Source organism: Pantherophis guttatus, chromosome 5, assembly GCF_059756535.1.
Source record: "Pantherophis guttatus breed Tessera chromosome 5, ASM5975653v1, whole genome shotgun sequence".
Taxonomy (NCBI): domain Eukaryota; kingdom Metazoa; phylum Chordata; class Lepidosauria; order Squamata; family Colubridae; genus Pantherophis; species Pantherophis guttatus.
The window spans coordinates 39674709-39701635 of record NC_142067.1 but is presented as its reverse complement, the minus strand read 5'-3'; the positions used below and the strand labels follow the sequence as shown (position 1 = coordinate 39701635).

Genomic DNA, 26927 nt, shown 5'->3' with positions numbered 1-26927 from the left:
CTGAAAAATAAGGCATGTTGGTGCAACAGTTATGTGCAGATAAGGAAGAATCTTTGGAAAGGTTTCTCTCCATGGGAATAAATGGGTTAGCACTGAAACTACATCATTATGCTAACATGAATTACAATAGCCAATGCTATTAATAGAATGATGGTAGTTACAGCAAAATATCTGGAAGGTATTACAGTTAGTCCTCAATTTATAACCATAATTGAGCCCAAAATTTCCACTGCTAAGCAAGACAGTTGTTAAGTAAGTTATGCTCTTTTTTTTACTACCTTTTTGCCACAGTTGTTAGCAAATCATTGCTTCTGTTAAGTAAATCATGTGGTTGTTAAGCAAATCTGGCTTCTCCTATTAACTTTGCTTGCCAGAAGTCAACAGGGAAGATTGCAAATGGTGATTACATGACTCTGGACAAGTGCTAATGTCATAAACACATGCCAGTTACGTCTACATTTTGATCATGTGGCCAAGATGGTGCAACAGTCTTAAGTGTGAACAACCATCATATCACCTTTTTCATTGTCACTATAACTTCGAAATATCACTAAAGAAATGCTTGTTTAGTGGACAAATGGACTACCTATATATTGATAAAGGCTGTTTTACTTTACAAAACAATGTACAAAATCCTCACATGCACCATTTTAAAAAATATGGGAATAGAAAATGCAAAAGCTAAGTATCATCCATTACTTGATGTTGTGTTTAAAACAACAGTTTATTATTAGACTTAGAAACAGTTTGAAAATTTCTTTCTTTTGGAGCAGTAGGATTTGAACAAATATAAGACAGCCTACTTTCTGCTTGTGTATTTTTGATTGAGTGATTTTCTTAAAAAAATATGAAGTCTATATCGAAGGCTATGTGCCAATAAACTGTTATTTGCAATTAGCTCAGTGCACACATGCATGGATAATCCTTAGCATGCTTCCTCTGTAACGTAATGTTCTATGATTTAAACTGAATATAACTTTGCCTCCATTAAAAAGCATGGTAAAGTAATATACCTATAGTATTTGATTTGTAATACAGACATTAGTAAGCATAAATGAGATGTAAGCACATGTTGTGTAAATGAAATTAATGAAAGTTATTGACTGTAAAATCAGGTATGTAGGTCATGTATTCGGGTACTGTTGGGATGTACAATAAGGTGACTATGTCTCATTAGGAAAGATGTATGACTCAGGTATTAAAAACCTATAAAAAGTGATATTCTGTCATGGATTATATATAATTGGTATAATCTCTGCCTTAAATGTATTTTATTCAACTACAAGTGAATAGAGACTAAATGAATCTAAAATAAATACAAATTCTCTTGCATTTAACAGCCCACATAATACTAATGGAAGCTATAATAATGTTGCCAGGAGAGATTATTCTGATGCCATCCTTATTCTTTGGGGGGTAGTGGTGGTGTAGGAAAGCAGCTTATATATTCCAATAGTTCCATCTGGTATTTCAGAGCTGTCTGATAAAAACACTTTAATCCTTGTTACAGCTTTCACTGAAATAAAATATCTAACATTTGAGGAAAAAAAGAAGATAATGCTATATAATACAGTATTGGCATGTTTGCTTTTATGTTTACAGAATTTAGTTCACAGCCTATAAACCACTTTGTTTTAAGATATATTTTAAAAATTGAAAAGGTAATAGAGAAACTTTATCTCAAACTAAGCTCTTCTATTGTAACTTATAATTTTATGACAACCTACATCTACCTGTTAACTAACCTTACAAAAATGCATAAAGAACTGTTGCCATATAAAATAAAAAATGCAATAATACATTTTTAAGTCATATACTTTATTGAATACTGTTGAAAAATTGTGCCATTACTCCCCAAGACAAAAAGTCATTTCAATACCAGTAGTTCTCAGTTAATGACCATTGGTTCAGCAACTGTTTGAAGTTAAGGCACTGAATGACTGGTACTTATAACTGGTGCTCAAAGTTCCAGACATCTGAGAATCCCTGCAGTCACATGATTCTGGTACTTGGCAACCAGGTCCCACTTATGCTGCTTGGGTTATCCTGTAGTCACATGATCATCATTTGTGATCTTCCCTGTTGACTTAGGCTTAGTCCAAGAATGACATAGTATATCTCCCTTCTGGCAGTGGCCATCTCAGCTTGGCCTGGCAACAGTCACCCCTGATTGAGCATGCTCATGCTGTGCCACAGGAGACCTTTGTGCTTCTTCCTTCCCTAAAACTACCCCAGCCTTGTTGCGCCCATGCCACAGCAATCACTTACCCACTCACTTGCTTACAAACTACCTGGATTTGCAACTTCCTGCCGGCTTCCCCACTGTGTTTGCTTATTGGACTCTGGCAGGAAGTTGTGAGGATGTCTTCATTTAATGACCTGTGATCCTTGTGTAATGACACCAATGGCTAGGATTACCATTGCTAAATGATGTGGGCATGGGATGTCATGCTTTATGATCACATTGCTGAGTGACAGAAATTCCAATCCCAATTAACATCATTAAGCGAGCACTACTTGAAAGCACAAAAGAGACAGATCTGAAAGATTTTCAAAACTGGTTATTCAAAACACTGTACTGCATTTTCTCAACTGTAATAAAGCCTATGAATCTAACTGCATAAAATAAACCACTCACATTTCTCTACACATTTTCATTGTGCAAAATGCATACATGAAGAAAACCGATGTTCCATGGAAAGCTATGCTCATATCCAGAGTCCATGTTTGTGAAACATGGGCATGATCAAATATAGGTTCCAATCTCTATAGACTGACTTTCTACTGAGTAGCCATTACTGTTTTTATATACTTTGCATTGTGATTAGTTTCATCTTCCTGCTGTAACAAAGATGCTTTTTTGTTTCCTATAAATGGGAAACTCTGTTTTGCAATAGTGAGTGACGTTGCAGAAGTAGCTGCATTTGTGTAAGCCTATCTATGAGACACAGTTTGCTCTAAAGATTAATATACTGGACTAGGATTGAGAAGATCTGAGTTTTAGTCTTGCCTTAGTTTAGTCTGGCCTACATTTTAGCAGATAGCCTGGACCAGTTATTTTCTCTTAGCCCTAAGAAGGCAATGGCAAATCACTTCCAAAATTGTTCCCTAAAAACTGTTATAAATTTGCTGATGTAGTATGTAAGTCAAGACTCACTAATGGCATAAACAAACAAACAAACATTTGCGTAGCTATTGGAAGGGATCACATTTAATTTCCAGCTCTGGGATAATAAGACCATCTTAGTCCAGCATTTTACTTTTCACAGTGACTAAACCAGATAGTAGTATTTACCTCTGCAGAATTTATGTGATTCTTCTTCATTAAGGCTAGTTCTGCTGTATGCTTACTTCTTTTTTTATTTTATTAATTTTTCTACAATTTGCCTGATAATGTCATTAAAATGACTGGTGTATAATTTTTACAAATTGGTATCATACTGGCCAGCTTTCTATCTTTTGATACCTTATTCGTTATTAGATTCAACTGATAAGGAGTATGTAAAATGTTTATAATCTCTCTTCATTCTTTGTTTTTAATTTTGTAAATTCAAACTTCTTATATATAAGACTGTATCTTTTGCATGACTCTCCCACTCATGAATCTAAAAAAATAGATCATACAGGATGAGAACTATTTTATGTACATTACGCATTGTTCAATATGAATAACATTGAAGAAAATTTTTATGATCCTATGAGCTCAAATTAAAATACATATTTAGATACTATATTTGAACTCACTTGGCTGTTTCAGCAGATTGATCCTGAGGTTTCTGTAAATGTTGTGGACTAGATTTAATTCTTAAATTACTGTCTTCATCTTTGCTTGATATTTTCTGTTCCGTTCCAAAATTTGAAATGACAAATATTTTTGATTTGAGATGCTCAGTGGGTCCTTTGTCTTGATGGCTACCTTGATCTGAAAAGTCTTCTTTAGTTTTGCAATGTCCATCTCCAAAATTAGAAGGTTCTTTTTCTTTGTATGATGATTTAGAAGAAATACCAAATAAACTCCCAAGATATTGCAAAAATCCTTCTTTAGACCGTTTATTGTTATTGTTTGCTTTGCTTTCATGAATCAAACTAGGAAGACTTTTTGCTTTCTTTAATTCCTCTTGAGTGGTAGATCTATTCAAGCCTTCTGTACATAAATCCTTATTTTTACAGACTGAAACCTACAAGGAAAAAAACAGATTATTTTATCAATTGTTGAAGAGGAAGTAGATTTTACTGACTATATAGGAGGAATTGTATTGCATTGTATCCTGTCTTTCTTATGAGAAGCATAAGGTAGCACATACTCAGTTCTTTTCATAGTATTGTTCCTATAAGAGAATTAATGCCATTCCAATTTTTTAAGAGATGAAGATAAGGGACTTCCCAATCTAAAGCCAGAGCTCTTTCTGCTTAAGCATACTGGCTCTCATTAAGTGTACTGGAATACATTAATGTACAATTTTAATGCCAGTGCTTTATTCCTGGCATACATAATATTGATTATCTAAATTACAGTACATTGAACATTGCTAAGTATGCATAACACTGATTCTATAAACGCAGAAAACTAGCTCTTTTACTAAAAGCTCACATGAAAAAGAATCTCCACTATGAGATCTGCCTTTTATTTTTTGAAATATATGTTCATATGTAATGGATGTAACAACATTACATAAAAATAAACAGTTGCAGCATTAGCAGCTATTTTTAGTTAATAAATCTTTTCCCCCCAGGAATGATTAATGTGGCATATCTGCCAGGCTTCTTCCCCAAGAAAGCCTATTTTTAAAAAGTCAGTGTCTCTTTCTCTTTCTTCTTACCTGTGAGCAGTATATCTGACTATTGCTTAGATAAGATGTGTCTATTTCACTAATTCCTCAGACCATTAGACTTTTATGAAAAGTATTTCCTTAGTGTCTCTCACATAATGTCTTTCTTTTCCCTTACTCCTTGCAGGGAATTTTGCCTTAGTTCTCTGTGGAAAGTTTTTTTATCTTTACAAAATCCCAAATTTTGGGAACCGATGGGGGATGAAGCCAGAAAACACGGTTTTTCCATCATGACACTTGTATTAGTCAAAATCCAGAATGGCCCTATGGTTATAGCTTTGCAGAAAGTAGCAAAGGCAGAGGACTGGGCATCATCTGAACCTGGATTTTTAAATTTAATGTATTATCTTATTGGTATTGGGTATTATTTGCACTAGTTTTATTTTATATGAATCTGTTGTTGTTCTGATGGTTTTTATTGTGCTATATATTAGAAGTCACCATGAGCATATTGTGATTTTTAGAAATTTAAATTCTATAAATAATAATTCAAAAGGCATTTCACTTTCTAGGTAATTATCATTACAAGCATTACATTATATATAAGGTATAGGCAAAACAGAGTACAGAAAAATCCTATGTTTCATAGATGCCACAATGCTCTACTGAAACATGCACATTATATAGCCATTTGTATATTTTTCTTATCTCATTATAATATTTAGTTTTGAAAAGCTAGAATTGGAACTGCTGGCATAATATATATTAATTATGCTTATGCTTGAATCATATCTATTTTCTTGCTTTTAAGTTTACATTTCATGCTATTAAACTTTTGAAACAATTATTTAATTAAAAACTATCTACGACTAAACGATAACAAAGCCAGAGATCTTCAAATGATCATTGTAATGATAACTGACGCTAATGTCATTATTTACAATTTCTACTCTCACAATCACATATGAATACACACACACACACAGAGACGTATTTCAGGACAACATTTTCTGCATATAATGAAACGGACAACAATACAGGAAAACCTAAATAAAAATAAACTATAGTTTTTAGGAAGTATAAAACATAATTCTGATTCCTATTATAATAATAAATAGAAAGACCTTTAATAATTCTGGAAGAGGACTGCTTTCTTTTCTTGGACAAATCACATCTGTAGATTCATCTTCCTTAATTTCAAAACTGAAAAAGAGAGAAAGAGATGTAACTATTTGAAAGTCCAAATTTATTTGAAGCATTTTTGAAACAAAGTGCAGAAACCAAATGCATTTATTTTGCCTGCTTGCTTTCAATCATCTTGGCATTGTTTAGACAGCTTTTCTAAACCTGATCAAAGCATTTCCTTTATTGTCATAAACTTTCCAAGCTCATTTTTAAAATTCCAATATTTTTTCCTATCTATTTTTAACACAACTCTTCTGTAGTATATTTTCGAAACTAGTCAGTTAATTTGATTTTTAGCTTAAGGTTACCATCTGTTTAATCTAGAATTTTGTCCCTTATCTTCACATAATGGTAGCTGTAATTGTAACTGCCTTACAAAGTTTTTTGCTTATTGATCAGATTTGTATGCTATCTAATATCCAATGATACTGGATGGCTGATATAGAATAAAATTATAAGTAAAACTAAATTTCCCAATAATTTAATCCTAAATTGGAAGAAAGAAATTGAAAATCTTTGCATATATGTCACATATTTAAATTATATAAAATTTAAATATCTCTTTATTTTGTTAAATTTATTTCAAATTTGGTATAATAAAGATCATTTCTAAAAGTCTCTTGATTTTATAGTAATAGAGACAGACACATGAGAAGTTTGTTCTTGCTCAGTTGAAATGTTAGTTCAACTAATTTCCAATTTAAATGGTTAACAATTTATAATTTTAATAATTAGTAAAGAATGAGTTGAATTAAAAGACTTAATATAGTAGAAGACTCAGATAACATTTAAGTGTAAACATGGTTAAGTGTTGAATATGTTGAATTAACAGCATCAACATGAGAGGAAATTAACACAAATTTGTCTATCTGGGAGTAACTCTGTTATATTTCTCAATACGCAATTTATATTTCAGTAGATTTGGACCAAAACATATTTTTGGAAACTAAACTGTATAAAATATGCAATATCAAATTATGCTAAAACAAATTCTATGCTGGATTTCAGTTAAGCTCCAGAGTATTTCATTCAAATTTCCTCCAAAACAAAAACACAGTTTTAAAACCAAGATCTTCCATAATAAAAGAAAAATACCAGTTATTACTTTTTTTGTTTATTTAAGATACTTATATAGCCATCCATTTTAAGAAACATAATTGTAGGTTCCATACAGTAGCAGTACAAAACAACAGTGAAATGCACTTACCTTTGCTACCGGTTCAGGAATCTGAGCGCGCGCCTGTTCTGCACATGCAGAGCCTTCTGTGCATGCACAGAGGGTCAAAAAGGGGACGTAATGACGTCCCGGTGGGTGGGCAGAGCCTCCTGCCACCGGCACTACCGGTTCGCATGAGCTGGATAGATCCAGCCGGATTTCACCACTGGTACAAAACAGTATCCCCCCCCTCCCCAAAAAAAATGCAGTCAGACACAGTCTTTAACCTCACCCTATTCCAATACTTGGATGACAAGCTAGCTCTCTATAGCCTTCTCAAAGAGATGACAGCCTACTAGATCTCAAGGGGAAGATGTTCTATAGGACAGGGACTGCTATGGAAAAAAGTTGCTAGGTCCCACAACATTTAGGTGAAGGGATCTGGAGTGTGTTTACTCTATTTGATCTGATGGAATGGAAATATACTGTCAGGGAGAAATAATTCCACAAATAACCTGGCCCCATGCTAAGATGATATGGAACAATGGAACAAAACTAAAATAATAACTTTATTGTCATTGTATATATATACACAGTATATCGATACAACGAAATTCACTTAATACCCAAAGACCAGGTCCAACACACATAACAATCCCCAAACACACTCCCACCCACCACAAATTCCCCGCCCCTAAATCACCCAAACATCCACACAACAGACCAAGTAATGCTGTCCAACAGCTCACTGATGGTGGCCCTTTAGTTCATTGTTGAGTGCAATTATAGCTCTGGGATAAAAACTATTCAGAAAATGTGTGGTTTTAATTGTTCTGTATCTTCTGCCAGAAGGCAACAGTCCAAAAAGATTGTAAGCAGGATGGGAAGAGTCTCTGAGAATATTATGCAACTTCCTCAACAGCGAGATTCGAAGATGTCATCCAGGGCTGGTAGCTGGAGCCCGATGATATTCTGGGCAGTTTTAACGATTCTCTGTAGAGCTTTTTTATCCACTGCAGAGCTGCTCCCATACCATGCAAGAATGCCATATGTCAGGACACTCTCAATGATGCTGCAATAGTAGGACAGAAGTAGATGCTGAGATAGATTTGTCTTCCTGAGCATTCTCAGGAAGTACAGCCTCTTCTGTGCCTTCTTCACAAGCATGTTAACTTTCATTGTCCATGAGAGGTCCTTTGAGATATAAATGCCCAGAAATTTAAAACTAACCAACCCTCTCCACCTCCTCACCATTTATGTACAATGATAAATGTACATCTCTCTTCCTCCTGAAGTCAATTATAAGTTCTTTAGTTTTTTTGGTGTTAAGTGTAAGATTATTTTCTTTACACCACAATGTCAGCCCTTGTACTTCTTCTCACACAACGAAAGTATAATATGGGCAAACCTAGGGTGCCAAACACTGTGAGAGCCACTGCATTCTGGACTAGTTATAGTTTCTGGGTGATCTTCAAAGACAGTTCCACATAGACCACAGTGATCTACAACAATAGTTGAATGGCTTCTTAAGAAGGAAGACATATATTCCACACCGACATCTTTCATTCTGCAAATGTCAAACTTAATACAAACAGTAGCAAACATATAAACTTAGCCCAGAGTTCAAAATATGGCCAGAAAAAGAAAAAAACTATTTTAAATAATATTTATTTTATTAAAGACTGGCAATTATAACCAATTGTAAGATTCTTCATTTCTAAAATAAATTGATCTTGCATTTTAATGCATGTACATAAAACTGATTCTTTTGCACAAGATAATAAAAGCATATTAAGTTATATATACTGTGGATAAAGTGTCACACAACACAAACTACATTCCAACAGTAAAAACAAGGTTGTAGACATCAGGAGACATAACTACAGCAACTTCCATAAAATGCAATGTTTCTTACTCCTAGGAGGAGGATATGCTTAAACTACTGCCATAAAGGAGGTGTCCCGGGGAAACTAAGGAAGAAACATAAGGTTCTGGACTGTATTTATTCCTTTTCCTCTTGTTCTTTTCTGAGTGTAAAGGGCAATTATTTGAAATGGAGAACCTCCATTGTCCTATTTAGGTGTCACTACAGGATTAGTGGGGACTAGACAACGGTTGATCTGTTGGGTCCTCACTTTAGCTGGGTCATCATGGGTCATTGTTTCAGCTGGGTCATCATTTCTGAGATATTTATTTACCTAAACAGGTAAGCAGAATGACCGTATGCTAGCAAAAAATCAGTGAGAGTAGGAAGAAGAAATTTCTGATTTCCTTCCTGTTTCCCCACTGACTTTGCTTGTGGAAAGCTTGCAGGGAGAAAATTAATGGGAAAGGGAAATTAATGGGATGGAAACTCTTAAGTTGCTCAGTTAAGTCTCTTCCACCCATATATTTTTCCCCAGTCCCTCTGTGTTTGCACTTCACTGGCCACTCACATACCCTTCCTGATCCTCACCATACCATGTACCCGTACCACAGGGGTGGGTTCTAAATTTTTTTACTACTGGTTCTGTGGGCGTGGCTTATTGTGTGGGCATGGCTTGGAGGTCATGTGACTGGATGGGTGTGGCTAGCTGGGTGGCCATGGCTATGTGTATAGGGACTACTCAGAGGGCTGAAAAAAGTCATTTCTGACAGGTCCTAGCACTTTTGACTGGTCCTCACACTTATGACCATCCTCACATTTATGCCCGTGCAGCATTCTTAACAACCGTGTCACTCATTTCACAACTGCTTCTCTTCACCATGGTGACAACATAGGGCGAAAAAAGTGAAATGTGAGGACAGTTGTAAGTTTGAGGACTGGTCAAAAGTGCAAGGACCAGTCAAAAATAACTTTTTCAGCCCTCTGAGTAATCCGTATGCACAAAAGGATAAAGCAATAAAGAGGGATGAAGGAAGGAGAAGAGAGGGAAGGAAGAGAAGGGAGGAAGGAAGAGAAGGGAAATTAAGAGTAGGAGTGAGGGTAAGAGAGGGAGAAAGAGAGGAGGAGAAGGAGAAAGGAAGAGGAAGTAGGGAGGAGAAGAAGAGGGGGGAAAGAGAAAGTAAGAAGGAAAGAAAAGAGAGGGGTGGTAGGTTTGAGGAGAAAGATTGCTGTACAATAAAAAAGATGAAAGGGAAGAAAGCCAACCCCAAACAAATATAAAGATATTAAGATAAAGAATGAATTGTTAAACTTTAAAGAATAAGAGAGAACAAATATGAATAAATAGCAATAATTAGAAACACACATACAAACATACAATGTATTTTCTTTGAACAGAGTATTTGGCCAGTTCACAAATTTAAACAGTGTTTAGTCATTTCAATTAAATTTACAATTTCTATATTTCCCTTTTGCGATATTTATTCCTCATCTATTTTTTTAAAAAACCAATATTACCCTTCATCCTCATCTCTAATCTTAATCAAATTCATTTTTTCCCTTCTATTCTATATTATACCCCTTCCCATTGTCATCTATTTTTATATCCATCCTCACATTGGATAATTATATATTACAGTTTTTTAATACAAATTCAACATTTTAATATAAATCAATTAGTTATATAACTATCTTTTTTGTATATTAATCAATATGAACATGAATATTCCAATTATTTATTTATTTTTATTTTTTTATTTTATTTCAAATTTATATACCGCACCTTCTCCCGAGGGACTCAGGGTGGTGTACAGCCAGATAAAAACATACAATACAAACATTAAAAACAATTAAAAGGATATATATTAATTTGGCCCCAATTTAAGATAACAAACCAATTAAAAATATTTTAAAATATGTTAAAAAATATGTTAAGCCAGCCCGGCTTGCTGAAAAAAGAAAGTTTTAAGGGCATGGCGGAAGGCACCGAGGTCTTGGATTCTCCTTATTTCTGGGGGCAGCTGATTCCAGAGGGTAGGTGCCCCCACAGAGAAGGCCCTCCCCTTGGGGGTCACCAGCCTACATTGTTTGGCTGATGGCAGCCCGAGGCCCTCTCTGTGGGAGCGCACAGGTCGGTGGGAGGTCATCGGTAGCAGCAGGCGGTCTCGAAGATAACTAGGTCCTATGCTATGGAGCGCTTTAAAGGTGGTAACCAACACCTTGAAGCGCACCCGGAAGACCACTGGGAGCCAGTGCAGCTCACGCAGGAGCGGTGTTATGTGGGAGCGCCAGGCGGCTCCCGTGATTACCCACGCGGCCGCATTCTGGACCAGTTGGAGCCTCCAGGTGCTCCTCAAGGGGAGCCACATGTAGAGAGCGTTGCAGTAGTCCAGGCACGAGGTGACCAGGGTGTGGGTGACTGTGCACAGGGTATCCCGATCAAGAAAGGGCCGCAACCGGTGAATCAGGCGAACCTGACAGAAGATCCCCCTGGCTACAGCCGTCAGATGTTTCTCCAAGGACAGCTGCGTATCCAGGAGGACTCCCAGATTGCGCGCCCTCTCCGCGGGGGCCAAAAACTCGCCCCCGATAGTCAGTGATGGAGTCAACTGACTATATCGGGATGCCGGGAACCACAGCCACTCAATCTTAGAAGGGTTGAGCTTGAGCCTGTTCCTCCCCATCCAGATCCACACAGCCTCCAGGCACTGGGACATCACTTCAAGGGCATCGTTGGGGTGGCCTGGGGTGGAGATGTACAGCTGGGTGTCATCCGCGTACTGATGGTACTTCACCCCAAAGCCACGGATGATCTCACCCAGCGGCTTCACATAAATGTTGAACAGAAGGGGTGAGAGGACCGACCCCTGAGGCACTCCACAAATGAGAGGCCTTGAGGTCGACCTCTGCCCCCCTGCCAACACGAACTGCGACCGGTCTGAGAGAAAGGAGAACCACTGTAACACGGTGCCCCCCATCCCCAACTCTTCCAACCGGTGCAGCATGATACCATAGTCGATGGTATCAAAAGCCACTGAGAGGTCTAACAGGGCCAGAACAGAGGAGCAACCCCTGTCCCGAGCCCTCCAGAGATCATCTACCAATGCGACCAATGCCGTTTCCGTGCTGTGCCCAGACCTGAAACCCGACTGGAACAGATCTAGATAAGATGTTTCCTCCAGGAATTGTGGAAACTGTCGCGCGACCACACTCTCAACAACCTTCGCCACAAAGCGAAGGTTGGAGACAGGACGATAGTTGGCCAATACTGCCGGGTCCAGGGAAGGCTTCTTAAGGAGAGGCCTCACCACCGCCTCTTTCAAGGCAGCGGGGAAGTGACCCTCACTCAACGAAGCGTTGATAATTCCCTGGAGCCAGCCTCGTGTAACCTCCCGGGAAGCCAGTACTAACCAGGAGGGACACGGGTCCAGTAAACATGTGGCCGCACTAAGTCTCCCCAAAATCCTGTCCACATCATCAGGAGTCACAGAGTCAAACTCTTCCCAGATAACGTTCTCAAGACTATTCCTCGTCACCCTGCCCGAATCTACCCAGTCAGAGTCCAAATCCCCCCTGATCTGAGCGATTTTGTAATACAGGTATTGTCTGAAATCCTTGGCCCTGCCTTCCAGGGGATCCTCCCGCACTCCCGGATGGAGCAGGGAGCGGGTCACCCTGAACAGGGCGGCCGGACGATTCTCTGATGACGCAATAAGAGCGGAAAAGTAGTTACACTTTGCCACTTTTATCGCCACTAGGTAGGTCTTAATATGCGACCTTACCAGTGTTCGGTCAGATTCAGCAAGACTGGCCCTCCAACTGCTCTCCAGGCGTCTTTTCCGGCGCTTCATCTCCCTCAGTTCCTTGGTAAACCAAGGAGCCACGAGGGATCGGCACCGGGTCAGAGGCCGCAAAGGCACGACTCGATCCAAGGCCCCACCCGCCGCCCGATCCCAGGCAGCCACCAGGTCCTCGGCCGAGTCATGTGCCAGTTCCTCAGGAAGTGGCCCAAGGTCCATCTGGAACCTATCAGGATCCATCAGGCACCTGGGGCGGACCCATCTTGTTGGCTCCGCTTCCCTGCGGTGGGGTGTAGCGGTTCGAAGGTCCAGGCGAAGGAGCGAGTGATCTGACCATGACAAGGGTTCCATGTCTATATCCCCTATGACAAGACCACTCAACCACTGGCCAGAGACAAAAATCAAGTCCAGAGTGTTATCCCCCTTTTGGGTGGGGCCATGAACTAACTGGGTCAGGTCCATGGCCATCATGGAAGCCATGAACTCCCGAGCCATTTCAGATGTTTCACCAACAGATGGCAAGTTGAAATCACCCATGACCATAAGCCTGGGTGACCACTGCCACTGTGGCTGTCATGTTGAGTAGCCACTGCCACTGCCACTGTGGCTATCATGTTGAGTAGCTCGGGCAGGGCCGTTGCCACGTGGCAAGGAGCCAGGTACGTAAGCAACAAGCCCATCTGCACCCCATGACCCCATCTCACAAAGAGGGATTCACACCCGGCAATCTGTGGCACAGTGGTCTCCCTCGGACCAAGATCTTCTTTAATAATAACCGCCACCTCTCCGGGGCCCTCGGCTGATGGAATGCTCTGAAGCCTGGTGGGCACATCTCAACCAGGGGGACCCCTCCCTCCGGGCCCAACCAGATCTCCGTAATACCCACCAGGTCCGCTCCCCCCTCCTGTATAAGATTGTGAATGAGGGGGGCCTTATTTACCACAGACCTGGCATTGCACAGCATCAGCCGAAGGCCCAGATCCTGAGTAACTGTGCCACCTAGTATCCGAGAGGAGCCTTGGGGGCCAGGGTGCGCAATTGCTCTCAAACAGCGGGTGCGCACCCCTGACACATGATGTGGTCCCCTGCTCCCGCCATATCTGCCCCTCCCATCAACCGTGCTGATGGTACATCCCTCATTGGAATAGCCCTCCATCCCCTCCCCAATCCCTCGTCCTACACCCTCCAAACTGCCATCCCGTGCCGGGCTCGGTTCCGACCTTAGTGGATTACCCCCCCATCCCCTTTGGTCATCCTCCTGGTTCCCCTTAAAAGATTATTAAAACCCCCCTCCCAGAAACCTTTAAAATCTTATTAAAAAACTTCCCCAGAAAACCCCACAGGCCCTTCCTCGCGCCATTTCCATGCAATCCAATTTCTTACAAATCAATTAATTATATTTACCAATAGTAATAAACCAAATAATTTCCCCCATATATTCCTCTAAACCACAACTTAACCATTTCTGTTTTCAACACAATATACAATTAATAGTATCTCAATTATTACAATTCCCTAGTTAAATAGAGCTTTTCTTCTTGTGTTTTAAAATCTTGAACTCTCCTCTTTTGCCCTAAATTTCCCATTATTTGCACCTACCTTTTTGGTGAGCAAAAAGAAAAAGAAATCTCTCCCTGCCTCATTTTGTTGCAGCAGAGCCTGCTTTACTTTCAGTTTCGTTTTTTCCCTAGCATAGCTACTCATTTGTTTTAACACTGATCAGCTGTAGGGCGGCCCTTTGAAACCCCCCAGCAAGAGTTTAAACAGTGTTTTTCCCTCTAGCCATCAGCTGGGACTCAGGAGACAGCAATAGATTGGGAGTGGGGCCAAATAAAGGGTAAGAATAACACGGGGTGGTGGTGGTGGAGGGGCGGTGGGGGGGGAGAACCGGTTCGGTGACGTCATATCGTCACCACTACCGGCTTGCGGGAACCGGTGCGAACCGGGAGCAACCCACCACTGCCATACCCTCTCTGATATATGATGTATCTCTTGCACATTCCTGCACTCTTCTCAATGTTCATCTCACCTCTTGTATGCTCCTTTGCTCACTCCCTCACTCAGCAGCAGTGACGTACCTGTCTGCTGCCTTGAATTAGTAATTCCCGCCAGCCTCCTCACTGAATTTGGTTGTGGGAAGCTGGCAGGGAATGTCAGCAATCATGACTGACTTTAGAATTTCTGCTAGTTTCCCCAGACTTGTGGGACACTCTCATGGAGCACTGGAAATGATTATCATGTGGCTGCAGCTGATTGTGGCAGTGCTGAAATGCACACATTTCCAAATCTGAATCCCACAGAAGTAATGGGTCCTGGATTTTGGATGCATTCTTCGAGTTATCTCATTTGAAATACCTTGGTCCAAAAATTGTTGCCCAATGATGATCTATTTGGCCAATTGAAGGTTATAAACAGACACAACAGTTTTGGCATGCAGGTAAGCCCTGCATTTCCTACCTCATCTTTAAAAGCCGTAATATTTTCAACAGCTATACCTACACTCACGTACTTTATTAGTTAGCATCTCCAATCCATTTCTTCTTTTCCAACTGCTTCTTCTATTCTAAACACATAAACAATTGCTCCAATTTACAGATAATTTTTGGGAGGTCTTCCTATAAGATACTGTTTCAGGTGTCTTTCAAGCCTTTTGGATAGATGTATATTTGTAAAGATTTGGCACAACGTTTTCAAAGCTTTTCCCCATCATGTAGATTAAATATATTTTGGTTGAAGCTTTGAGTAGTAACCACTTTTTTTTTGTACTTTTCAAGTAACAGAATTGGAAGCGACCTTATAGGCCTTCTAATCCAATCCCTGCTCAAGCAGAAGATCCAATACCATCCTGATTAAATGGCTATCCACTCTATTTTTTAAAGTCTCTAGTGACGGAGCACTGACAACCCCAGGAGGCAAGCTATTCCATTGATTAATTGCTCTTGCTATCAGAAAATTTCCCCTTTCTTCTAGGTTATATCTCTCTTTGACAAGCTTCCACTTCTATTCTTGTCCTGCACACTAGAAATAAGTCAGTGTCTTCTTTGGGACAGCCTGTCAGGTACTGAAAGAGTGTTATCAACATCCCTATGCAGTGATGGGATTCAAGTAATTTAACAACCGGTTCTCTGCCCTAATGATTTCTTTCAACAACCAGTTTGCCAAAATGCTCAGAAAGTTAAAAACTGGTTCTCCCGAAGTGGTGCGAATTGGCTGAATCCTACCCCTCGATCTTTCTCTTCAATTTATCTGGACATCCCTCAGATATTCATCATACAATTTAGCCTCCAGATTCTTTATCATTTGTTGCTATTCTCTGCATACTTTTCTGGTCTCAATATTTTTTTTTATATTGTGGTAACCAGAACTATACACAGTATTCCAGTGCAGTGTAAAATGGTACTATCACTTCTTGTTGTCTTGATGCTATCCCTCTGTTCATACAGTCTAGGACTGTATGGGCCTTTTTGGCAGCTGCAGCACACTGCTGGTTTATACTTACGTGATTATCCACTAGGACTTCTAGATCCCTCTCAATTACTGTTGTTGACCTAGGTACCACTTATTCTATATCTGTGCAGTTAAGTTTTCTTGTCTAAGTTTAAGACCTTACTTTTCTCATAACTGAACTGTATTTTATTGGATAGGGCCAAATGTTCAAGTCTGTCAAGATTCTTCTGGATCTTGAGTATATCTTCTAAAGTGTTGGGCTAATGTTAATTTGATAAGTTCCCCTTCTATCACTTCATCTAAATATTTATAAAGATGTTGAAGAGTATGGGGCCTAAGAAATAATCATATGCTACCCCACCACATTTCCCTCCATGTCAATGTAGTTCCATTAAATTCCATTCCAATACATGGAGTGAGGTTGGTCAGCCAGTTACGAATCTGTCTGGTGGTGATGTGACATTGCCCATTTTTCTATCTCACCAAAATGTAGGCTGTGGTCTAATTTGTCAAATGTACTTTAGAAGAGTACTTATTTTTAGGGAAAAAAATAGAAGTAAAAAGAGAAGATTGAAAGGCTGCATGCTAAGGTAAGAATATAGGTTTTAAACAACAGAAAAAATTGTGCAACACTTGGTATAATTATACCAAGTTAGTAACTGATGCAAGAAGAAAGATTCAAAAGAATAGGTCTAAAGATAGTGTTTGGAACTTGGGTTCATCTACTGAAACAGAAAAGATGTGCTCAAACAAGCTTTTGATGAAAATCTACATAATGTAATACTACTCCTGAGGGAACGATTGATATCTGCAAAGAAAAAGCAACAGATGAGGGGAAGAACTTAATCTTCTGCCATTTGTTAATTCTTTCTGTAGACATTTTTCCTAATAAACTCCAAAATGTGAAATAAATTCAGTCTCAAGACACCGGGCTGGAAAAGAAGATTACAAATCACTTGATCTTCATTGATACTTTAATGTGTATCACTGTTATGGAAATGCATAATAGGAGTGCCATCCTGTTCAAACTGATATGGCAAAAATAGAGAAAATACAATGTTTATTAATATACCTATCACCCAATTTTCATAAAGGACAAACAACATACTGGCTACATCTAAATAAATGTAAATGTAAATAATTCAAAGTCAAAACTTTTTCTTAAATGCAAGTTCTAAATTGCAAAAGTTTTGTTCAAATTAAAAAACACCCCAAATCATTACACATTACCTTAGACAACAACATTTGAGACACTTTAGTTTCAATCCCATAATATGAAAACATTTTTTCTCTGTAAAATCTATATATTAATATACCGTTAACTCTTCAAAGTTCATCCAAGCATCATACCAAGTGTATTTTCCCATCTGTTCTTTATTTAAAAAAATCCTCTGGAAATGTTAAGGGAAAAAAACAAAACAAAACCTATCCTCCTTTAATAAGCTACCCACCCACATTATGTATACAAAAGTTTATTTGCAGCATTAGGCATCAATAGTTGGAAAACAAAAGGAAGCAGTACTGGCAGGAGAAAGTAAATATATTAGTTTTGGCAATAAAATTGGCTGGGTTTGGAGTCACACAGGAAGATAAGGGTTCTCAAAATAGGTTCCAACATTTGCAGGCTATATAAAGATACTGTCATTCCAAGGCTGATATTGGACAGCAATATAGCTTTAAATTAAGCTTAGATCAAAATTGCTCAGAGTATAGGGTAATTCTCAATATAATTTGTATTAAAACTTTTAAACAAGGTAAAAGCTAACACAAACTACTAGAAAGTAAGAAAGGAAAAAGAAAAAAGAAAAAAACCCAGAAAAACAAAAAGTGCAAAACAAGACAAGAATAAAGAATAGAAAAGGAAAAAAGTATAAAGAATTGGCTTCCAAAATTCCACATAGCCATTACAAATACATTTTAAACTCAGTTACATTATATTACTTTATTTGTATAATCTATTCTGTCTAATTATTAAAAACATAAGTCCCAAGCTATTTTTTTTTCATTTTTAAAATTTCTATTTTAATTTATAAAATAAGAGGCTTCCAGGTAGGAATAAATATAGATAATATTTTTTTTTTCTAATCAGAGAAGTCCAGTGCTAGGGTAATTAGCAAGAAGAGAATTAATCTTTTTATTTACATTCATTGGAGAGGAAGGGATTACAAGAGAATAAGCAGGTAAGCAAAGTGGAATACACACCAGAAGAATGTGCTAGCACAGGCTCCAGTGAGCTTCTTATGAGGGCAGCAAAAGAAAAAAAAAGCCTTTAGCGTGAAACTGATTAGGGTCCTTCAGTGTCAGTGTCAGTATCAGTCAATACTGAACTAGTTAGAGGGTTCTAAGGCCACAGAGCTGAGTTTAACAATTTGCGATTACTACTTTTTAGGGACATCCTAAAAAGAACCTCTGGAATAGATAGCTTGTTCAGGCAAACTTTCCACTCTGTGGGGTGGAGGAAGAAAAATCCTGTCAGGCACAGACAATGCTTACTGACTATAATGGTGAACATGTGACTGAGAGACAGAAAGTCACTACAAAGGTCGTAAATGCGGGCATAGTCACAAAATTACTTTTTCCTTACTTTCATAACTATGAACAGTCACTATCCAAGGCAATCACTAAATGAAGACAACCTGTAAATCAAATACAAAATTCAAAAGCATTTGAAGAATTAGGATTGACTGCCAGTGATGTGACAAATCAAGAGAACAACTACTTGCATACTATTGTCAATGTTTTGCTTTTTGTTTTGCCTTATAGTTCAGGCCTTTAGCCCAGCCTCTACATATGAAAGTGGGGAAAGTCTGTCTCTAAAAAGCACGGAGTTTCTTAAAAATTTACACACTCTAAGATGGCCCTAGAATTTCCCATCCCACAATTCAAAATCATGTAAAAAATACTGTATTTCTATTGTTCTTTCTCCAGTTTTTCAACAATAATTGACTCAACAGTTATTATTTTAATGAGTGCTAACAGCATCCTCAGAATTGTCCTTCATCTTCCATATCCAGAGCTTGTTGTATTATTTATCAAGTTAACTATTCAGAAACTACTTTTCTGAAACCTTCTCAATCCTACCCGTTGAGTTCATGTTTGTGCATTATTTGTTTTTGTTTTGTTTTTTGTTATAAAGTCTTGGTAAAACTTTGCTTGTTTGAATGTGATGGTTCAGTAATTGATGTACTATTTTGAATTCCCACTATATGTTGTACCATATACACCAGTCTTTCCAGTCCTTCAGCTTCAGTTTTGTTTCATATTTGTTGACCCATAATTGTTAGCTTTTTAAATGGCTCCGCTCCTATTACTTTAAAGATTTCAATGGGTATTTAATTGGTGCCTGCTCTCTAATTTGACAACTTATTTACTGCTGTCATACCTCATTTTATTTATTACAGGACTTATATCCTTCAAAAACTCTGGATGGTTCATAAGCATTAAAATATTCTAATAAAACAATAACAAAAACAAATACTTAAAGGCATTTCACTGCCTTCATGAATACCACCAATATGGAGGCCACCTATCTCTGTCTCTTGACAGGATGCACCTCCAACTCCTCCCCACTGGATCAGCCCTCCCAGGTAAATTAGACAGGAAACCCAACCATATGAGCTAATTCTACTTTATTGTATTGTAAAGTTACATTAACAGAATCTTGCAAAGTACAAACTTCCTGTTGCCTTTTTTAATTGCTTGATCAATTAGGGTGGATCCTTCCTAGGTTTCGTTTGACCTTTAAGCCTTTGGAGGATCCTCCCTCTTTTGTCCGATTGTTTCCTAGCCAGCATCTCTTCCCCTCATCTTCCAAGGTCATACAGACATAATTGCACGCACAGGTCAAGCAGTTTCTGCTTGGAAAAGATAATTCAGAAGATATTGAAGAAACGAAAGCAGGAATGGTTTTATAGATCAAAAACAGCACTTTAAATTGTCAGGTTGCTTGTATGTATGTATGTATGTATGTATGTATGTATGTATGTATGTATGTATGCCTTCAAGTCATTGTTGACTCCTGGTGACTGCCTAAAAAAGTCTATGTAGTTATCTTGGCAAGATTTTTCATAAGTGGTTTGCCATTGCTTCTTTCCTAGGATTGAATGTATATAAGTGGTCCAAGTTTACCAAGTTGACTTTGTGCCTAAGGTGGAACCAGAACTCACACACTTCCAGTTTCTAGTCCAGTGCCTTTACCACCACAGCAAATTGACTTTCACTTGGAAATATATTGGTAACTAATGCAGTGCTTCTAATCTGGGTGTAATGTTGTTGAAGCAACTCTCATATGCTGCATTCCATACCATTTAGTTTTTGAGTAGTCTTGAAAAGCAGTTCTAGATAGTGTTGCAGTAGTCCAGTTTCAAGATAATGAGGGCATGTGTGACTCTTGCCAATATCTCATATTCCAAGCTTTGCCTTGCCACTCCTAGCACATATAATAAAATTGGACAAAGGCTTGGTGACAGCTTCTTTCTGCTAATCAAGCAGAAGGCTTATATAGGTGAAGTGACCCCAATGTCACTTCAGGTAGAGTGCAATCTGGATCCAGACTTGGCACAGGACCCAAAGAGGAGCCAAGATGTTTTTTGAACGAACGGTACTTCCATCTTGTTGGAATTTAGTTTTAGCTTATTTTGTTCCATCCAATCTAATCAGCCACAGTAGAAATTTATAGCCAGATATCCATTCATTGCTGATACATCACCCCAATGATGAATTATCTCCTCCAGCAGTTTAATACTGATCTTAAAGAGGCCTCCGAAAATATCGGTGAAGACCTCAAGTGCAAATCCTCCATTACTATTGAATGGAATTATCTATTCAAAACAGAGAAAAAGGCATGCCCCTCAACCCAATCTTTATAGGTAGTACAAGATAATACCATGTTGAGAGATATAATGGGACCAAGAGGGCTTCATGCTCTTTCTCCAAATCTCAGCAAACATTAACCTCAAGACTTTCTGTCCCACATCCAGGCCTGAAGGAAAGAAGAGGCTAGGTAGAAGTGATCAATACAGTTGGATCAAGAGATGGTTTCTTCAGACATGGCTGCACTATTGTTTCCTTTAAGGTAGTTAGTACAAACAAATTAATAAAAGAAGTATTTTTTGTATAGAAACCTTTTTGTATCTAGTGATATCCCTTTTGGCAACCCAAAGAAATCAAGTAGCAGATGATTCAGCCTGCATTTTATAGAACTCAAATTGGAAAGAACTTGTCCATTTTCTCAGAATCCACAAACTAGGTCTTCACTAAACATTGTCCCAGTCACCTAATGAAATATGTTCAAGTTGAGTCTATGCTAAAGTGAATTGAAGCAATTTGATCAGCAAAAAGTCAAGGAAAAAATAGTCAGAATGGAATCACCATAAGTGGCATCACTGACTGACATTCCGCTGAAACAACCAGGGCAAAGAAGTCGATGCTTCACTACTCTAATCACTATAGGGTGGGTTCAGCCATGAACATGCGTTTGAGTTCTGCAAGCTTTCTCCTTGTTTACTACCACCATTACTGGGAATTATAAGTATTTTAGTGATGCTTTCTAATCAAATAATTTTCAGTCTACATTATTATAATACTGTTATATCTTAATTACTATTGCTTACATAAAAACTAAAACAAAATGCCAAAATATTTATAATTTCCTGTAATGTCCAAACTGAAAATAAAAATATATCTCTACGAAGTAATTATACCTTTAATTTAAACAAAATTAGATTGCAATTATGGTTTATCTAAGAAACTGATCAGTTTCTTAAACAACCAACTTTAAGACACACAATTTATTTACCAAATTATACAACATGGAAATGCTTTAACCAAAACTGTGGTGCACTAAAATTTGAAATTAAAATCTAATTTTAAAAATTGTTTGGCTGCTTATATTCACTATCTAGAGTTTATTATTATAATCTTGAAAATAAAACATTATAAAGGCTCATAATAAAATACTACATAATTTTAACCTTTTGTCTTTGCCATATATTATATGACCAAAAACCACTCTTACAATGGGATTTCCTCTCATTCTTTCCCCTTTCCATTTCAGGGTGTGCTGAAAGGAAAGGAAGGGGACAAGAATGCATTATGTTGATAAGTACTGCTACTGGATATAATCTTGTTTGTTAAGTTTTGGACCATTACATTTCATGTATTGTAAGATTGTCATTAAACAATTTGAACCAAGGGTGTGTAACATGTTTCATACATGAAAGCAATTCAAAACAAACTGTTCCAACCTCACTGGATTTGTTGTGATATTCTTTTGACCATGAGTGGGAGAAAAGACTTTACTTAATTTACAGAAACTTTAAGGATGGATATATTAAATCACCACAGAATTAGCTTAGATTACCACAGTATTTATTAACTGTTACTTTTACTTTGCATTTTACCTATCATAGATCCATAGGAAATGTGCACATACACACAGGGGATGCTCGTAATAAAATGTAAAATATAATATAAAATGTGAGAAATAGATGCACTGGCACTCTGCCCTAGACCAGTTGTTTTATTATCAGAGGCATCCCTGGGAGTTTCCATACCTTTGTAACCCAGAAGAGGTTTTGCCAAAATGCTTCCAGAGGGCAAAGGCTATACTCCCCAAAATGTAAAAAAGCTTGAAACTAGTATTTGAACTTAAATGATCCAATTTTATTTACTGGCTAAGTGGGAGGAAAAGAAAGAGCCTAAGAGAGTAATCCCTATCTAGATCCTGTCTTCCTTGAATGATAACAAACTGGTTCGAGACCCAGCCTTGTGCACAGTTCATCTGCCTTGCTTGCCCCATGTGAAATTACACTGCTTATACTGAAGATGCTCTTAGCGTCTGAGGCTTTTTAAAAAACTTTTTAAAGTTCTTTAAAATTTAAACATAAGACCACCGCCTAGTTTGCATTACAAAGGCTGCGTTCGCCTTATACATTTATCCGGACTTAACAAAAAGTTTCCTCAAACCCCCCCATTTTGCGGGGAATTTGCATAACGCTCTCAGCCCTTCCACGGAACGACTCTGGGCTGAGCTCGCGCCAGGCTAACAGGCGTTTGGCAAGTTTGCGGCTCTGGGTTTAAAGTGGCGAATTCAGCCAAAACGAAGGGAGGATGCCAAAGAAGTATCGCAGCGCGGGGCGGAGAGAAAGGATGGCGAGGAGGTGAAGGGTGGCGGGGGGGGGGGGGAGAGGAAAAAAGAAGCGAAGGAGAGGTAAAATCGGTCGATAGCCAACCTACTCCAGCCAGGAAGGAAAGAAGGAAGAGTCACACCGCTTCTGCCTTCAAACTTTGCCCCCGTCCCTACCTTCGTGCGCAGTGCAGTTCAGGGGCTACTTTGCTCTCTTCTTCCTGTTCCTTGGAAGAACTTCTCGTAAAAAGGCGAGATAAATTGCTGTGCCAGGGGGAACCAGTTCTCCTCCGGGTACTCCCTCCAGACATCTTCAACAACCAGGGAAGCAAGCAGGCTACTTTTTTTCCCCTTAAGGCTGGAAAAAAAACAACCACCACCCAAGGGGCGAATCACCGACGCTTGTCCTGGGGACGGAAGCCCTCCTTCTGACTAGCTTCCTAGTCCATTATTGTCCCAACGGGACCGAGTACGGCGAAGCCTGCCTCCGAACCCTCCCTCTCTCTACTAAGCTGTGGAGGCAGAAATATTTGCGCGTCTCCCTCAGCGGCCCGGCCCAGGAGGCGGGTCTCGGCCCTGACCAGCACCGCCCCCTTCTCTCCAAAGCCCCGCCTTTTCCCCCCCACAGCGCAGGAGCTTGGGTTCCCGCGCGCGTGATCCGTGAGTTTTCGCTTCGCCGGTGTCGCCTCCTCTGCTCCTCCCTTGCTCTCTGCGGCCGAGAAGTTCAGGTTGATCGAGTTTTTGCCTTTCCTCCGAAAATAAACAAGTCACCACCGAAGGGTGTGCTTATTTCTCGACAACAGCGCGAAAGCAATACTGGAGTGACTGCCACGAACACCTCTAATTTAACCTGCTGAAAACCTGTTTTAAAAGTATTCTTAAAACGTTTTAAGAAATAGCTTCGTGTCCCTCCCTTTGCCCAAGACTGACAGCCCTCTTATCAGTGATAGCAAAAACCAACAAAACCCAAACAACAAACAAAATAACAAAACAGTAAAATACCGGAAAATATGTTCGTGGCCATGAAGATAGATATGTTGTAGGGTACATACTTCTGAGCCTTAAGACCACTAAACATTGATGAAATCATGTCCCAGAAGTTAATGCAGTCAGAATTGATTAAATAAGGTTTATTTAATCCTCCTAGGCATAAACTGATTGTCCTATTTTAGTGTAGGTGCTACAGGCACTCTATTTTTTTTTAATATTCCTCATAAAAAGTATAACAATGGGGCTGAGGTTTTTTTTTTTTTTACCAGTATTAAAAACTGGTATAACTAGGACATACCAAAGACCTGTCCTCCTACATAATCTTAAATGTATTTATTATTCTTCATCCATTTTCTCCAAGACACTTCCTTTTCCAGAACAAAAAAATGCTCTAAGGCATGTACACAGAAGGAAGCCCTCTGAATAAATGAGTTTGGACTGGAGCCTAAAATAATTGCGTGCCATTGCATAAATCAGTTTTCTTTTTAAATAACATTTCAGTGTGTTATCGTCAAAATAAAAGCCCAAAATGTAAACAATTTGAAACTATTTTACATTTGAACTGCTCTGAATGTTGTGTAGACTGAAAAATATACAAATAGTTTCCTCTCTGAGTCTTCGGAGAGGAACGGCATATAAATTTAATTTAATTAAATGAATTAAATAAAAATTAAAGTAACAATGTATTACAACAGTTCTATAAATGCCAGTGAGAATGCAAAGTGAGTAAGTACAAGAACACTTCTTTCATCCTGCAGAGTGAACCACACTATGTGGATACAATAAGATCTACTCCCACTTTCTGGTTACTAGTTTTGAGTCATATTCCTCCACCATAAAGGGAATACTGTGAGAGTACAAGAAAATAGTAACACTCACATGCCAATCAATGCAAATATTACTGATACTATAAACAATAGGCTTTGTTCCAGACATCCACCTATTAGGACAGCCAGAAACTTTCTGAATAACAACTTCAATCTGCTTCAGGCCTGGATGCAAGAATGATCCTCTATTACTTCTCCGGAGTATCACAACCTTCTCTGCTTTACGGAGGGAGCTAAAGGATTCAATCTGTCCCATAAGACCTGGTCAGTGCTCAATACGATTAGGACTCAACATGGCAGATATGTTAGCCTACTCTGTAAATGGAAAAGCTCTCCTCTTTGGAATGTAGCAGCCAATGTGGCATATTGTGGCACAATGCCCTCTGAGCACATATAAGGGAAATTCCAGAGATTTTATGTATGCTACACCATCATGCACTGACTATATAATCTACCTTTGAATTTGTAATTAGAGTAAATGTTTTCATATTTGTTCATTGAGCATATAATTGTGATGTGCTTTTTAACATATTTGCCATACACTAAATAAATAAATCCTGCAGAGTTGGATCCAACCTTGAGGAAGCCCCTGCTTCTAGATTCACGGCAAACATAAGATAAAGGACTCCCTGCGGATTTTACTCCCTAGTTAATGCAGGTGCTACTCATCTCCATTTTGAGGCCATTGAGCCAGCACTGTCTGAAGACTTTTTCATGGCCCTGTATGATATCGATGGCTGTGGTCTTCCCACCAAAATGGTACCTATTTATCTACTTGCATTTGCATGCTTTCTAACTGCTAGATTGGCCAGAGCTGGGGTGAGGACAGGAATTTACCCATTGCATGGCGCTCAAGTCTCGAACCTGGGCTTTTGGCTTTCCAGAGACAAGCCTAGCATCTTAACTGCTGAGTCATTGCGTTGCCCTTGGCAAAGGACTAAATGTCTATGTCACTCCAGGGTATGGGATGAAGTTTAAAAACCCACTTCCTGAGTAGAGAATTACCTTAGAACAGTGATGTCAAACTGGCGGTCCACGGGCCGGATGTGTCACATGCAGGCCATGCCCACCCCAGCTCCGCAAAGGGAAAAAACATCGTGATACGTCACAATGCCTTAGAAGGTCTTTGGCAAATACTATGCTCCAAACATAAACACTTAAAACCAATTATTTGATCAATGGTGGCCATCCCAGCACAATATCCTTGCTAGGATTAATTCTATATATTAATTTAATATTACATTCCAATTCTGAAATTAAAATAAGTAGTAAGTAGTAAAGTAGTTATACAACATCTGGGACTTTATATTTTTATTCTGCCATTTTTTGTCAACTCAAGGAAGTATACATACCAAATTTTCCCATCTCATATTTTCCCCATAGCAACAACCCTGGGAGATGGGTTGGGCTGAATTACTGGTCCAAAATCACCCAACCGGCTTTCATGCCTAAGGGAGGCCTAGAGCTCACAGTCTAAGCTACCACCTTAAGCACTACATCAAATAGGCCCATCCCATTGATTAGTTGGGTAGGTAGGTATATAGAGAGGTATTGCCTCTCTTCACCTTCTGAGGTCTTGGCAGCTGTCCAAGGGACCTTATGATTGAATAATTATAGCTTTTCTTTCTAGCGTGCAGTAAAATAACCTAGTTTTACTTCTGATAAGAAGGTTTGGATCATTTAGATGATAGTTCCTTCTCTATTGGTATACAATAACATCAAACATTTACCCAAAGCATTGTGACAAAGGCACTGTAGCAATA

At 38.8% G+C, this 26927-nt stretch overlaps 1 protein-coding gene across 3 annotated transcripts in view; it reads right to left on the bottom strand.

Moving 5' to 3' along the window:
• The window catches only part of CRYBG3 (crystallin beta-gamma domain containing 3), a 66114-nt gene extending 42153 nt beyond the window's left edge, over positions 1 to 23961 (bottom strand). For all 3 annotated transcript variants that reach the window (XM_034413734.3, XM_087894954.1, XM_087894955.1), the window contains exons 1-3: positions 23525 to 23961; positions 5894 to 5972; positions 3745 to 4178 (exon numbers count right to left, since the gene is read on the bottom strand). In XM_034413734.3, coding sequence (XP_034269625.2) covers positions 3745 to 4178; positions 5894 to 5972; positions 23525 to 23658 — 647 coding nt within the window. In that variant the 5' untranslated portion in view covers positions 23659 to 23961. The remainder of the gene's footprint in view (positions 1 to 3744; positions 4179 to 5893; positions 5973 to 23524) is intronic.
• Between the last annotated feature and the right edge of the window lie 2966 nt (positions 23962 to 26927).